This window comes from Urocampus carinirostris, chromosome 13, assembly GCF_059441175.1.
Source record: "Urocampus carinirostris isolate Australia breed hairy pipefish chromosome 13, RoL_Ucar_1.0, whole genome shotgun sequence".
Lineage (NCBI taxonomy): Eukaryota > Metazoa > Chordata > Actinopteri > Syngnathiformes > Syngnathidae > Urocampus > Urocampus carinirostris.
In genome coordinates this window covers 16,018,902-16,035,294 of record NC_142361.1, presented here as the reverse complement: position 1 = coordinate 16,035,294, position 16,393 = coordinate 16,018,902, and the positions used below count along the sequence as shown (strand labels likewise).

At 40.9% G+C, this 16,393-nt stretch overlaps 1 protein-coding gene across 6 annotated transcripts in view; it reads right to left on the bottom strand.

The window, feature by feature from the left end:
• The window catches only part of cep170aa (centrosomal protein 170Aa), a 48,800-nt gene that overhangs the window by 10,170 nt on the left and 22,237 nt on the right, over nucleotides 1-16,393 (bottom strand). For 5 of the 6 annotated variants that reach the window (XM_088350842.1, XM_088350839.1, XM_088350837.1 and 2 more), the window contains exons 8-15: nucleotides 16,041-16,172; nucleotides 13,370-13,507; nucleotides 10,614-10,916; nucleotides 7,610-7,957; nucleotides 4,619-4,908; nucleotides 3,513-3,599; nucleotides 2,705-2,822; nucleotides 55-1,587 (exon numbers count right to left, since the gene is read on the bottom strand). In XM_088350842.1, the coding sequence (XP_088206968.1) occupies nucleotides 55-1,587; nucleotides 2,705-2,822; nucleotides 3,513-3,599; nucleotides 4,619-4,908; nucleotides 7,610-7,957; nucleotides 10,614-10,916; nucleotides 13,370-13,507; nucleotides 16,041-16,172 (2,949 nt within the window). Of the gene's footprint in view, nucleotides 1-54; nucleotides 1,588-2,704; nucleotides 2,823-3,512; nucleotides 3,600-4,618; nucleotides 4,909-7,609; nucleotides 7,958-10,613; nucleotides 10,917-13,369; nucleotides 13,508-15,500; nucleotides 15,646-16,040; nucleotides 16,173-16,393 lie in introns of those variants that run through there. The other variant, XM_088350841.1, reaches the window with a different exon arrangement.

Here is a 16,393-nt window from a genome sequence, read left to right as displayed (position 1 = left end):
CAAAAAAGGGCGTACACATCAAAAGCCTGATGGGGCATTTGTTGGATTTCTCACCTGTGGGAGAAGAGTACCCAGTTGTGGTGGTCTTAGTTCTGGTTTCATTCAGCTTGGACACGCTGTTGGCCCTCATCCTAGGGGTCAGTTTGCTCTCAGTGGGCATGGACGAGCGCAATCCCAGACGCAAAGCTGTCTCAGCCGTAAGACGCGGCGAAGCGGTAGAGCTTCGTGTCGCCGTGCACTCTGAGTCGCTGCGTGCTGAGATGGAGCCCACCCGGTTGCGCCGCGGTTGAGCCAGCATGTCCAGACGAGACAGCCCCCCGCGACCCGATGGCGGTTTGGAGGTGGAGCTCGTGGTGGACACCTCGGACGCCACCGACACTCGGTCCGCATCTGCAAGGTCCGTGTCGGAAGTGTCGCCCAATCGGGCTCGGCGGAGGAGGGAAGCTCGAGTGGGCCTTGGCTTAGGCAGTGCCGCCTGCTTGCTCTGGGAGGATGACGTCGCCGCCTGGACGGTCCGGTTACTTTTGGAGGATGCGCTCGAGGCGTTCTTGGCAGACCTTCCAGTCTGTTGGCTGTCCATCCCATATCCAAAATAGGTCTCCTGGTCGGATGAGAGGATGTCAGAAATCGGAAAAGAAGTCTGGTCATCATCTGTAAGGTCGAGTGATGTTTGGCGGGCCCTAGAATTGGACGGGGGAACCGGGCGGCGCAATTCCGTCCGGCTGGTTGCTTCGGCAGTTCGGCTTTTGGCCTTCTTCTCTAAGCGGTCACGAGCGCTGGCGGAAACGCCGGACTTTGATGCCGTGCTCATGTTGCTCTTCTCCCGGTGCATGCTGCTGAGTGAACGCCGCTTCTGCATACCACCAGTCCTTCCCTCGGCCTCTCCAGCGGCGTGACTTGCCGTGCTGGTCGTGTCCACGTCCGACTCAGGCGAGATGGAGTCCGTCCGAGGGTGGAAGCTATAGCCCGAGACTTGGCTGCTGATGCTGCCGCTGGTTTTATGGGTTCTGGATTCCAGCTTGTTTTCGTCTCTGAGTTTGGCCTCCAAGAAAGCCATTACGGCTTCGGTGTCTTTGAGTAGCGTGGCCGTGTCCATGCTTCCCACTGAGTCGCTGCGCTCACGCTCACTGGCGCCACCTCTATTGATGCGTGGGATGAGATCAGTTGGGACACTGCCGCTGGGTTTCTCGATGGTGAAGCTTCCTTGACGCACCAGAGGCTTGCCAGACTTATCTCCGCTGTCTCCTTCATCCTCCTTCCTTTTTTCAGATCTTTTTCTGCGCTCTGTGCAACTTGAGTTCCGCACGGCACTTTTGAGTGGAGAGGATGTAGCACTCGGTTTGCATTTGTTGCTGGTGTCACCGTTCTCCATGGGAGGAGGTGGGGATTCCCCGTCTCCCTTGTTGTCTTTCTCTGGGGCTTCCGTGTCCTGCTTCTCTCCAATGTCAGACCTTAAGGCATGAGCTTTTATGAGGCTGGTGGGGTCATCCACAGGAAGAGGGGGCAGAGTTCTGCGCTTGCGCTCAGTCAGACCAGATGAGGATTCGCCTCGACTGAGGGGTGCACCGGGCTTCAAAGCATCACCTCCTAAAAGGGTTAAATGAATACAAGATACATTCTGTTATTTAATTCAAGACACAAAAGAAGAATAGAATAGAATAGATAGAATAGAATAGACTATAGCAAAAATAAGGAAATAGTGGCGATGTAGAAGTAGCAGCATTGCACCAAATGCGTATGTCAATAAATCTAAAGAAAGTTGAGTCACTTCACAAGGCAAGACAAACAATATGCTTTGGCCACAATATTAGACATCTAACATAAATCAACCTCTGCCATGTCACTTTATTTTCTTCTTTAGTTTGCTTCTCTTGCTTTTGTAACAGATGAGGTCAGATGTATTTGTTGAATCTCAATTTATTTTCAAATACGCAGCTCCCTACAAGTTACTTTTTCTTTCCAAAACATAACAATAGTACATCTCTTGAATCCTAATAAGATAATCTTAGTAAGTCCCTGATACACTCATGATTGAGGCGCTGCTTTGAATATCATCAACGAAACTTAACACAACACGAGACAGATATTTTCTATCCCCAAAAAGAAACGGCACTCTTGTTTTCTATACTTTCATATCCAAGCTGGAAAGTGTTTCGAAAACAGTGAATCTTATATCAAGATTCTTAAAGAAATGAAATAATTTCAAACAAAAAATTGTCAAAAATATGCAAAACGACTAATCAGCTTGCAGCCATTTCTATTTGGGTGCTATTTTGTGAGACTTAAGAGGACACTGCATTATGAGATTGTGTCATATAAAAGCATCTGTGCTACAATACACAGATATAAAATATATATTTTTCCTTCCTATTATATATTACAGAAATATTTGTATTCTGTTGGTCACCCAAAACGAAGCTTGGATCATAATTTTCTTTGTAACAACCTACAACTTAACATTTTCTCATGAAGCGCTATCTGCTATTCCTGTCATTATCAATTCACTAAATTCCATTTTTATAACCAAAATCAGAGTTTTCCTTAAATAGCCTTAAAATCTAACAGATTCCAGAGTAAACTTCTATTAATTTAGGAAATTTGTTTATTCAGAGTTTCCATTCATTTACTTTAAAACATTTTTTATTTTGAATACAGTTCAAAGTCTTTTGAAATGTCCTAGCTGTAGTGCAAGTGTAGTTTGTACCTCTTTCTTTGTCTAGGAAGGCAGCGGTCTCCGCTCCAGAGCCCTCCGGATCAGTCCTGGTTTGGGTGGCAGCTAAACTTGCCCAGTGAGAAACCCAGTTGGAGTCTGTGGGAGGAGCCTGAAAAGAGGCAAATGATATTCAATGTGAAAAAGCAGAAGGTAAGCAGATGGTGAATGGTGTTTGTGTTCATGTATAATGTAACATATAAATGTCAAAAAAACATTTAAGTTGGAGAAGTTGTTCAATGATGCTGTCCCTTAGCTTAAAGATAGAAAAGTACAACCTCATAAGTCGACAACATTACCTCTGGCCAAATTTATTAACCTTGCCCTCTGGGACAGTGTAAATAACAATATGAAATGGATCGTCATTCTCCTAGACTCTAGAGGGAAAAAACAGCCAAATATCTAGATTGCAGAAAGACTAGCTAATGTTGGTGTGCGCAGGCCCCTTTCTTCTTGGGCGCAACTGCCTGCAGGGCAAAATGTCTTTGGTCGTGTTAGTGGGATGTAGGTCACTCTCAGGGAGGGCACGTCTACTCCCACGGACCAGGGAGAAAAGGAACCGTCCAGACGTGGGTGTGACTCAAATTTCAAGACTCCACTACGACTTAATGTACGGCTTACTAAGAACATACCCAATAACATCCAATACAGGACCTGCATAAAGATGTTGTTTTACAAACCAGTAGCTTTCAATGAGCAACGTAAGAACGAGACAGCTGTTAGTACAATGCATTCCAAGTGCTTGGCACAAAAATTAACTCCACAAATTGTCAGGTTTTTGAAAAAATGGGTAACTTATTACCTCTTTTAGAATATCTCCCGTTTCCTTTTGTTTTCCGTTCCCCTTGACATCCGATATGGAGTCCTGATTCTGCTGCAGCCCAAATACCTACAAATGTAAACAATCAATATCCATTGACACAAAAACACAAGTGAGCTAATTGGATCACATCATTGTTCTTATTGGTGAAATACTGATAAACATTAAAAGATGTACTACACATACTCGCATATAAAGAGAATTTAGAATTATAAAATACCATACTGAAACAGAGCGTCGGCGTATATGCGCAGATTTGGTTGCGTGTCGCCAGTAATGAACAGAAGGCAGTTTACGGTAAGTATTTTTGTAATACACCATGCCTGGAGAAAAAGAAAAGGTCTGTCCTATACTGCTTTAACATAAAAGTAAGAAAAGATGCTAACGAAACAAGTGACCTGGAAGCAGCAAGAAAGTTTGGTGTAGATGAAAACAATGTCAGACGATGGATAAAGGATACATCACTGGAAATTCCACCTGAGGCCAAACGTCAGAACAAGGGATCATAACATGGAAAGTACACAGAATTGATTTAAAACCCAGATACAAAATGGATATGAAGTGTCTTGGCTAAGTATTAATTTGCAAGCGCTCCAGATTGCAAAAGACAAGAAATAAGAAGGGTTCACTGCTTCCACAGGATGGTGTACACATTTTCTTCTATTTCTTTTAGCATATGGATTTTTATGTAGGCTTATATATGAGTATCTATGGTCATTTGGTAAAGGTAGACCAGTTCAGGGTGTCCCCTGCCCACTGCCCGATGATTGCTGGGATGGGCTCCAGCACCCCCGCGACCCTACTGAGGATAAGCGGTGTAGCTAATGAGATGAGATGAGTCTACACCATGGCAACAAAAACACATCAAACAAAGTGATCCCAAAAAGTAACTATAGCTACACTCCTATTAGTGTCAACTAAGGATAGTAATTAACATAACACTTGCCGTTTTGACTGCACTGCAAATGGGGGAAAAACAACGCACCCCAATAATTATGTCACTACTTGTAAAGATGGTGGAGGCATAAAGTATATCGTGTGTTTTTTTGCAAACTAACGCCCTTCAAATAAGCACCTAGCTTTCCTACCTTGTCAATCATGCGCCTGGCCTCTTCCTCCTCCAGGTTGCTGTTTTCCAACTCGATGGTGTATGTGCCATTATCACTGTGATCATCCCCAGCCCCCCTGGCGGCTGCCACGGCTGCCTGCCCTGTTACGGAGGTGTCCTCGCTGGGACTGGTCGGGCTTCCGGTCGCCAGCCCCGTGCTGATCGAGCTCCGACCGATGCTCGGGTCTTCAGACCTCTGCTTGAGGAGCACCCGGGCTGCTGTAGGGGCGCCGGCTGCCACTGTGGCAGAAATCGGAGCCGGAACTTTACCTAGGGAGAATACATGATTAAGGAAGAGAAACAAGAAAATATCCAAATAGTTTGCTGGAGATCAAATACAAGATTGTGTTGAAAAAGTAGCAATGCAGGAATGGTTTACCATCACTACAAAGTAGAAAAGATTTAATTCAGCCATACTTATTCATTACAGTTGTTATTTTTTGTTTTTAAGTGGTCAAACGCGCTGTGTACAGGAAAAGATTCTCGCTTAAGAGAAAAGTCTCAAGTCTTAAAGACTGTATGGAATTTGGAACTTTTTTTTACTCGCGACCGCCACCTCTGACTGTATCGTCATTGCAGCCTCTGTTAAGCTTGTTCATGATGCGCGTGCAAGTATGTGCATGATGACTGACTCGGTACCGATGGAAAATGAAAACAAAACTAGGAAGCTGGACAGCACAAAATGTCAGCTTACAAGGGATTTGTATCGAAATAAGTGCAACAAGGAGACTAGATTTCCCACCCAAACGTGTGTTGATCTGGGAAATTACGGAGAAACTACCTGACAAAATATTTGGCAATGGTAAATTTGTTTGGCGGCACGGCGGCTGAGCTACAACAATTCAGATAAGCAAGAATTGTTTCCATCACAATATTGCAAAATTATTTTCAGGTATTTTAAAACAGGCAGCTAAGTGGTTAGCGCATCCGCGGCACAGTTCTGTGGTCATAGGATCAAATCCAGCTACCAGCATTCCTGTGCAGAGTTTGCATGTTCTCCCCGTGCTTGCGTGGGTTTCCTCCTGGTACTCCGGTTTTGTCCCGCATTCCAAAAACATGCATGTCAGGTTAATTTGCCGGTCCAAATTGGCCTTAGGTGTGAATGAGCGAGAGAGTTGTCTGTCTCTGTGTGCCTTGTGACTGGCTGGCAACCAGTTCAGGGTGTCCAATGCCCACTGCCCGAAGACAGCTGGGATGGGCTGCGGGACCCTCGCGACCCTACTGAGGATAAGCGGTGCAGAAAATGGATGGATGATAAATATGTTCAGCCAACTCGACGGATTTATGCAGAGTTACAAGGTCAGTTGGTATTAAGCACAGGCTTTTAATGGATGTTTCCTCCCGAAAAAAAAGGTACAGTGGTACCTTGACTTACAAATGCCTTCACATACAAAAGAATCAGGTTACAGAGTACCTGAACGGGAATACATTGTCTCTCGTTACAAAGGCGTTTCAGGATACAAAGTCAAAAATAGAGTACAGTACGCGCTGCCATTCGCCGCTCAGAGTTCTACCTGGCAACCCGATGTGTATGCGTGAATCCCGGCATTATCTTTGTGTCCACTTCCCGCTCGGTAAACAGTCTACAGTGTGGTACCGCTACAAAGAGCTATCATTCACAATGGACCCCACGAAAGGCATTCAGAAAAGTGGACAAGGAGAAAAGAAAAGTTCAGAGACCACAAAGAGGAGGATGCAGCGATTATTCCATCAGCCCAAATTAAAGACAGTTTGGGAAATTTCCATGAAGTCTCAGAATTTATGGAAATAAATCACCCGGAAAAAGTGTTGACAGGTCAGACTATCGCTCATTGTGATGACATCTGCCTCGGGCATTTCCGATGTATTATCAAAAGCCGGCAAAATCATTCAATAAGCTTTTCAAGAAATGCAAGGCAGAAAACACTGCTGAGGACCAGTAAACAAAGAGGCCAGTAAAAAGGTAAATTAATATTTCTATTATTTCCTTTATTCTTTGTTTTTTTACATTATGTGCCTCTCGTTTTATTTTTATTGTGAGGTAATGTAATTTTTAATATGTATTTGTTTCATCTTCTGATGCTCTTTTATGAGCCCCGCTAAACACAAGAATTTCAATATACAATTTTTATTTGGAATAAAAATCTTGCTCCTCAAATGACTGAATATCCAGGTCCAGTCCCAGAGGCTACCGCTAGAGACTGCTCAGCTCGTTTCAGTTTGCGCATGCAAACTACTACAGGCAAAAAAAAACTAAATAAAATATTTTGCTGTAAATGTTTTCTGTGTGTATGTTCAAACATTGCTTATGTATCAACAGTCTCTGGATCTCATTCCTGTCAAACTCAGCCAATTGCTACCCCTATTAATGTTTGTAATTCACTATTATTGAGTGATAATAAAATTTACAAACACAACACGGCACCTATTTACTCACAGCAAGACATACTATGTAGAATAACGCGAAAATATTAGCTATGATGCCGATGTCGTCTGCTACCGGTGACCGAGACAATGCGAATAAGAGTTGTAACAGGCATGAGGAAATTCAAGAAATGTGTCTTTAAGAAAATAAACAAATTCACGTGTAAAAATTGTTACATGGAATGATCAAAATAACGTATAAAATACAGAGAAAACGTATAAGTTGACAGTTATGCAATCTTCATCCCTCCACCTTGCCCCCGCCCCCCTTCCTTCACACTACGGGCACACCATTGTTACAGCGTATTTTTATTATTACTGTATTGTTTATGTTCAATTCCTTTTTGGATGGGTTTTAGTGTTTAGGAAGATGTGTTTTAAAGCGACCAGGTACTTAAGGTTCAATTGGATGCTTTTGTGTAGGAGAAGAAGAGACCAGTTAGTTTTTAATTATTTCATATCGAGAAAATGTGCTCATTACACAATTCGAGCTATGGGCACGATCCTGAAACTAATTAAGCTCGTAATTGTATTTCAAAAGATTTACATAGTTGCAGAAATCAATTACCTGGATCGGTGCTTATGGTAGCTGATGTGGAAATGCTGAAGACTTTGGGCTGGGTGGGGGGTCGTGGGCACAGCCCCTCGCCACCAGCTCCGCTCAGCAACGGTGCAGTCTGGGAAAAGGAATATGAGCGCCGCTTGCGTGGATTCTCCTCATCATAGAACTCGATCATGAAGGCTGTGCGGTTGCTGCCACTTCCTTGAGTCCTGCTCAAAGCATTGTCACTGATAGCTCCTCCTAATCTGGTGTGGGCGGCTTTTAAACGTTCCTCGAGTGCGTGGCGCCGGCTGGCGAAGCGAAGCCCCAGTCCATTCTCTGAGTCACTTTGAGTTCCATCTTCATGTTTGCTTCCTAGAAGAATTGGTAACAACACATAAACAAAAGCAAACTAAATAAGAAATGGCTCACGCATTATTATTTGATTTAAGTTAAAAACAAACAAAATGCCATTATAATATAAGAGGTATTAGAGGACAGGTTTTAAAAAATTCTAGCTAACAAAAATCCTTCATGAAATGCATCTTAGGATTTACAGTTATCACATAAGACTACTTCCCTGACCCAATTATGACTTTATATTTAGTCAATCTTTAACAGTCGGCACAATCTTTTTAAATTTAGTTTTTAGTGAATATCTTATACAGCAGTGGTCCCCAACCTTTTTCTGTACCACGGACCGGTTTACTGTCTGAAGTGAAACACAGTAAAGGATATCATCCTGAGGGAAAAAATCAATCTGATTGTCCCTTTTAAACCAAGATTTTCATCCCATTTATATTTATACCATGCCCTGTTTGTATCTGCAATGGCAGGCATGATGCCAGGTTGGCAAAGCACATGTCCACTGGCTCAGAGAAAGAAAAAAGAGGGCAGAGGAAGATGATGACAATGAAGAGGCAGCAGTGGGGGTGGGTGGAGGAAGGGCTTTGGGGATAAAATGTGGAGGGGGTGGTTAAAGGAGATTTAAGAAATGGGGGTGAGGGGATGTCTGTTTTTGAGACATAGGAGAAATTTGTACTATGAGGAGCTCACTGTCCAGTTTGTTATTTAGGTTCGAGTAAGGTATACAATTAAAGACAAGAATAAGATGATAACTGAAAAAACTTTTTCTTTAAGATGTTTGACATAAAAATGTGTAATTTATTCATAAGAAAAGAATGTGTAAGTAATTGGTAAATGGCTTTATTGTTTGGTTCCCCCGAACAGACAAAGAAGCTGTTGGCTGAGAACAAACATGTCACTTATGTGACATGGGTGCTCTGCGCTGCTTGCCACGAGTCAGGGTGTCTTAGTTCCAAGGACGTTCATGCACATCCACGCACCAAACAACAAACATCTACTACACGACACCAATGTTTTTTATATTGGCTGTCATAATTCGGAGGCAACAATGGACATGGCACCTGTAGATTTGTTGATTGTCTGAGAATGTAAATGCATGCCATATGCATTGACACAGACTCAATCCATGATGTGCAGAAAATGCAATATTTTTTAGTCCTAGACATACCCAAGTTAAAGTACAATTATTGTTGCCTAATGGGTATTGGGCTTTTGACCTTTCGAACCATGGCAACAATGTATCATTCGATGTATAAGTAAAAACATCTCTACTAGAAAGAAAGAGAAAAGAAAGAGAGAGAAAAGAAAAAGAGAAAGGGGGGAAAAAAGAGAGGAAACAGAGAAAATTAGGGGAGAGAAATAGAAACAGAAAATAAAGTCTGTGAAGCCCTTTGAGACTCTTTTATTAAGGGTAATACAAATAAACATGACTTGACTACTAAATGCAAGATAATTCATACACGCAAAATCTACATTACAGGTGATTGACGGGCACCCTAAATGGGCTCCTGAAAGACTTACGTCCACATGTTCCTTCGTCTGTCACGCTTTGAGCTTAATCCTTTTTCAGTGGATCATCGCCATCATCTGCTTCTTTGCCTCAAAAACCTTCTCCGGTTTCTACATCATGACCTCTCTTTCCACCACATGGCTGCCCAAGCAACTAACCCGCTCTACTTCCCTTCTTTGCCCAATCAGCGCTGGCTGTTCTGCAGCGGTCAGCATTGTGGGGAGGTCCGTTTGCTGCCTGCCCACTCCCTGTGCTCCACTGTCAGCAGCTTGCTTGGTAGATTTTCTATCAGCCTGTCTTCAACCCTCTACATTAGTCTAATTACTTTGGCAGATATGGACAAAATGTAGTCCCCACTTAAGCAGCTTCAAAAAATGTAGTTATGCAGCAGATCCCGAGATCTGTTTGCAAAATTAATCACCATTAAGACGAGACACACTGTCAGCCATCTGACCTGTATGTAGTACAACCCCCTACCATAACTGAGAATGTCTGCTTTTCACTCCAGCCATTTTCATCATGCGCCTGTCTTCCGGAAGAGCCCTCCCCCATGCATCGTCACCGATTGGCCTCAATTTCCCTACCAAAGCAATTGGCATTTATTCAACCAAGTACAGTGGTACCTCTTCAAACGAGCACATCTAAACATAGGATTTCAATATATTTCGATACAAGTTTTATTTGGAATAAAAATCTTGCTCTATGTACGAGGGTAAATCCAAGCTACCAGCAGTCCCAGAAGCTACCACTAGAGACCGCTCGAGAACACCCACCGCTAGCATCAGCTTGTCCGAGTCTGCGCATGCGCTTTTCTCAATCAGATGCCTGATCTTGCCCACATTTCATTAATATCTTATATATCTTATTACAGTATTTTTTATGTTTACTTACTATTTCAATGTGTTTCCGGTGATAAGGAATATGTGTTTTATACCTATTTATAGAGTTAACGTAGATGGTTTTAGGAGGTTGGGAACAGGTCAATTACTTTTTAATTATTTCATATTAGGAAAATGTGCTCATTAAACGAGTAAGTCGAGCTACAAGCATGATCCTAGAATGAATTAAGCCTGTATGAAGAGGTACCACTGTACAAATCTTTAGAGGTCGGTTTATGTTTAACAAAAGCCATTCGACCTCACTGATGTTCCTCACCTTTAAGCCTTTTGAGATGTACCGGCACGTCGCTTTTGTTGCTCTTGCTGTCGTCCTCAGTGGACTCGCCACGGATCAGCGTAGGGTCATTTTGCGCCAGCCAATCGGCCACCTTACTCTCCGACGCCATCATGGCCGCCTGCAGGGTGCTCAAGTCCCTGCCACCTGCTCCTCCGGTACCTGCGCTCCGCTTGGTGCGGGAGCGGTGCTGGCCAGGCATGAACTTAGAGACATGGTCTTTGATGGTGACCCTCCCAGGCGAAGTGTTGTCAAACTCAATCGTGAAAGAGGCATGGCCTTGAGCTGAGGATCATGCGTGTTTTTTGTTAGTGGATGAATAAGACAATGCACAGATAGCATGGCAATAAATCATTTGCCCATGTTCAATTTCCATTTTGGGAAACGTTTATTAAGCTAAAATCTTGTCACTTATTTTCAAAAAAAAGAATTAAAAATGTAGGTTTTTCTCTTTCAATAAATGACTGGTGAATTTATTCTAGTTATATATATAAAAAACGAAATAGCGTATTTTACGGACTATAAGGCACACTTAATAATCCAAAACTTGCCATAAATTGGGAAGTGCACTTTGAAACTTAGTGCACATTATAGATAGATGGATAGATAGATAGATAGATAGATAGATAGATAGATAGATAGATAGATAGATAGATAGATAGATAGATAGATAGATAGATAGATAGATAGATAGATAGATAGATAGATAGATAGATAGATAGATAGATAGATAGATAGATAGATAGATAGATAGATAGATAGATAGATAGATAGATAGATAGATAGATAGATAGATAGATAGATAGATAGATAGATAGATAGATAGATAGATAGATGGATGATGGATGGATAGATAGATACTTTATTCATCCCTGTAGGGAAATTCACACTTCCAGCAGTATCCTTGTGTTCAAAATAAAACAATAATAAAGTATAAGGAATATAATACATAAATACCCAATGTAACATATTTATATAGAGCAGGGGTCAGGAACCTTTTTGACCCAAAGAGCCATAAAAGCAAAACATGTTTTAAAAAGAAATTGAGAGAGCCACATCATATATTTTCAAACAAAATTGAAAAAACTAGACAAAAGCTAATTCTTCAGTACATTTTACTTGACTGTGTGTCATTTGATGAATATTATTATTATTATTATTATTTAATCAAATGCATGAAATGATAATAATGCCAAATGTAAATATGCCATTTACAATTTGTCTTCCACCTTCAGTTGAGAGTGTTTTTTTTTTCATTTTTTCCATTAAATTTGTCCTTAATAAAAACAATGTGCATGCAAAGTTCTTTTGTAAAAATGTCACAAATTACTGCAAACGATAAGCATATCATCATATTCACTTTCGGTGTAGACCGCACTGAGTGAGAGAGAAGGAAGGGCCTTTGCTGTGCGCAGGGATCCGCCCACCTGTACTGCTCACCCAATCAAAGTCGTTTGCCAGCGGGTTTTTTTTTATCAGTTTAAATGGTTTCTTATCGAACTTCTGCATTAAGTTGCTTCGGCTGTATATGGACCAAAATCGGGATGAAATCACTTGACTTTGGAACGCCACAGAGAGATGTGCAATAGTCACATTTTATTTCGGAGCCATATGTACTCATGAAAAGAGCCATATATGCCTCCCGAGCCATAGGTTCCCTACCCCTGATATAGAGTGTTTAAATAGTGCTACATAAAATACACACTGTAATAAAAATAGGGTAATATGCAACTGCAGAATTCAATGGATAGGATTGCAAAAGCTTACACTACACAATCATTTTCAGTATATTACAGATTTGTGCATTTGATCAATTGATAAACATTGTTGACCAAAATAACATACAATCTCAGAGCATCGTATGCAAAAGGAATCAAACCTCGGTCGCAGCAGTAAGAGGGCTGATACTGAGCCACTAGACAACCATACAGGTGATAAGTGAGAATGCATTAGTATTTATCTCATTATCACACCATTTCTACTCAAACACAAAAAAGCACGACAAGGGAAACAACTCTTATAATGAATTTGACTTTGTGATTATTCATATCTTTCAGGACGATTTTCTGTTTTCGCCATTTTCTGACATTTGTTTCTGGCACTATGAGTAAAAATAGTTTGGTAATGAGATAATATCCAATGTATTTTCATATGTTATCTGTATCACTAGTGGTCGAATGGTAAAAGGGTTCACTGCTTCTGCGACCTGGGTTCGATTCCTGTTGTTTACAATGCTTTGCGATTTTGGTCACTGACATTTTTTGACTGATCAATCATTGCACACTAATAGATAATGTGATTGTGCAACGGTACGGTTGCTCTTACTGTAGTTTATATGCACCCTGTAGTCCAGTGCACCTAATACACAAAAAAATATATTACAAAGACTACTTTTTGGGGGTGCGCCTTATATTTTGGTGTGTCTTATTGTGCAGAAAATACAATACATTATTACATGATAATTTTATTCTCCTTGTTCACAAATAATTTGGCACCTTTGCGGATATTCAAATAGAAATGTGGCCCTTTTTGAACTAGTGATTATAAATTTATCACCACAATTGTTAAATTTTACAAAGAAAAAGTAGTTTGTACAAGCCACTATCAAAGTAACTTGTAAATGAGTTCTGGGAATTGCACATGTTTACCAGGGCAAGTAATTGTACACTCCTTATTGTTCCTGAAGACTTTTATTTTGGATTTAAGAAATCAGAATGAAAAATAAAACATATCTTCACCTGCACTGCTCTGATACCCTTCTGTGTCCTTGGTGGGTATCTCATGGATGCCATTGGTTGCCTCGTGATGCTCCTTGGTCGGGATGTCCATGTAACCTGGATTGTTGCCATCTTCCCCACGACGAGCATCCTTGCCATCTGTGGATTAAAAATAAAACAATGAGCACATTTAATGGCTGGCAATACTATGAATACGTAGTGTTTGAATTATAAAGTAAAAATCTGTAACATCATCTGTTTATGTATGATTAGCGTTGGGGAATAACAGAATACATGTTACGCAGTTATGTCATTAGGATGCAAAAATAAAGTAATTGTATTCCGTTACAGTCACAGAAAACAGACGTAATGACATTACAGTTACATTAACTTAAAATAAGGATTACTTTAGAGGATTATAATTTTACTTAAAACTATATTAACATATACATAAAACATTGATAAACTATTGTGTCTATCACAATTTCAATAACTGATACTCGAGGGAGAGACAGTGAGATACAACACAAGCGTGGTAGTAATGAAATGAAATGATCTGCATTTATATAGCGCTTTTCAAGTCAATGACTTCCCAAAGCGCTTTACATTGTGCTTCACATTTCCCAATAGCGGCCGTGATCTGTGCAGCCATGTAAGGCGCTAACCTGCTTATTGGGGGTTCAGTGTCTTACTCAAGGACACTTCGGCATGTAACACGGACAAGCCGGGATTCGAACTGGGATCCCTTAATCCTAAAACGATCGCTCTACCTCCTGAGCTACTGCCGCCCCATGTCTGTATCTGTTGCACAAATTGTACCGACGGCCAACTCTTACACTGTGTTGCAGGTAAAAGCACTTTTTTTTGTCTGGATTTTATTTCTTCTTCAATTTATCACTCATTTTGTTGAATTGTGAGGGCAGCGCAGTTGCACGTTATTGATGCATTAAGGGAACTTAGTAAATATGATGGTCTTCTTTTGCAGGTCATATTTTGCAGTTAATTGATCTTCAAAATTACTATAGGATCACTGTATTGTAATATTGTGATAATAATTTAGATATCCTGGTAAATCTGAATATTGTCAGGAGATTTGGCATCCCCATTTAAACAAGTAAAACTTGAACTTGGACACAGGACATCCCCGAGTTTGTTGGAAACTTAGAAAGTGAACACATTGGGTTCTGAATGCCCTCTTAATTTAAACTAAAACAGAGCATATCTTGTTTGCCATGTGAAAGAAAAAGTTTTAGTTTTTCTTCATAAAATATACAATGTGGTGAAAATTTCAGCACTTTTATATAGGACTGAAAGCAACAACCTGCCCTTGGTTCCCTCCAATCCTTTTTCAAGGTTACATTTTTCATTTATCTTAAACGCAGTTTAGCAATTTTATTGGTATTGTTTATTTTGTCTATTTTTTAGCACATTTATTATTGAACTTATTCAAATGCAATCAAAAGTTACATTACTGCAATATACCAGTAAAGGTATTTGGATTACGTTACTGATTACACTTTTAAAAAGTTAATGAGTAACTGTAAAACGGATAACATTTTCAAATCAACCCTTCCAATCTTGTGTATGATAAAGACACAGTGACTGTAATAAGGAAACGACTAGGCTTTAGAAAAGTCATAAAAAACCCATAACAGACTTATGTTAATGTCAATCGTTGCCAAAATGAACCAAGGATCGCCTGAGCTTATGCTGTAAAAGTAAATGCTCCACTTTCATGTGCTCCAGTTAATAATGCAGAAACAGTTCAGAAGCGTTGCTTGGGAATCTGTTATGCTAAGTTGCTAAACAAGTTGGATGCCATTCAATTCTGGAGCTGCTTGTGCTTACGGCGTAACCCAATCAGGCAAAGGGACAATAGAATAGTGAGCACTGGGGGCGGGGAGTCCCATCAATATAGCCTATTCACCAAGGAAAGACAAAAATAGGTGCTTAAAAAAAACACACACACACACAAACATTCTGCAAATCTGGCTTCAATCTGTCTCCCCATCTTTAATTCACTTGGACCCAATCGTACTTAAATCTATTGCAGTGGAATGACTATGCTAGTTCCTACAGTTTTTAACAAGTGTAAAATAATTATCTTTTTTGACAAAGTAAAATACTGTGCTCAGAAACCACACTCGCTCACCTACTTCCACAGCAGACGGCACCGATCCCATTTGTGCGCACGCCTCAGATACTTAAACTCGAATTGAAAAATAAATCCCAGAACGCCGAAAATCAATGTGGAATCTGCATAACTAACGTCAAGAGTTGGAAGATGCTCCCAAAGTATACATCCAGATGTTATGAGATTTGAGGCTCCTTCTGCTAGGATTCCTGCCCTCTGTCTCTTACCCTATAAAGCAGTCTGGACCAAACAGATTTGATTTTGCTAAGCTCTTTTACCATTGGTGTAGTCCTAAATCCTATTACTCTGGCTACGGAGCATCAGTTAACGTGACCCTGCAATTACAGGCAGGAATACAGTCAGTGCTATGAAAATATCCCCTGTATGAACACTTGAAACTCAAACGAGAGCGTATAACATGGAGGGTTGTGTTATAACTTAAGTGGAATAAACAGATCCAAAGTAAAACACTGAGATATGTGAGATGGAAGGTGAGTAGAGAATACAAGGTGTCCGACTAGTGAGATGAGATGTAAGTGGATGCTAAACATGTCCTACCTGTGAGCTCATGCTTTTTGCTGGACGTCTTGCTCTCCTGTTTCAAAGAGTTTTCGTCATCTGCATCTCCGTAGCCCCACCATGCCGGCTGGCCATAAAGGGGGGTCCCGCGAGGCAGTGCAGCAACGTCCACTAGACAAAGAATGGGCATGCCTTTTAAAACGTGCACTGTGGAATGCATGTAGTTTTTGTTCAGTAAATGACACCATCCACAAATAATTCACAGTGGTGCAGATCCAAGTCAGTTTTGTTTTTGTCTGAGTAGTATTTACGGTCAACTGTGCAATCACTTAACAAATTCACCGTTGTTTTCAAACGTTGTAATCAAAATATCATATGCCAGATAAAACGTG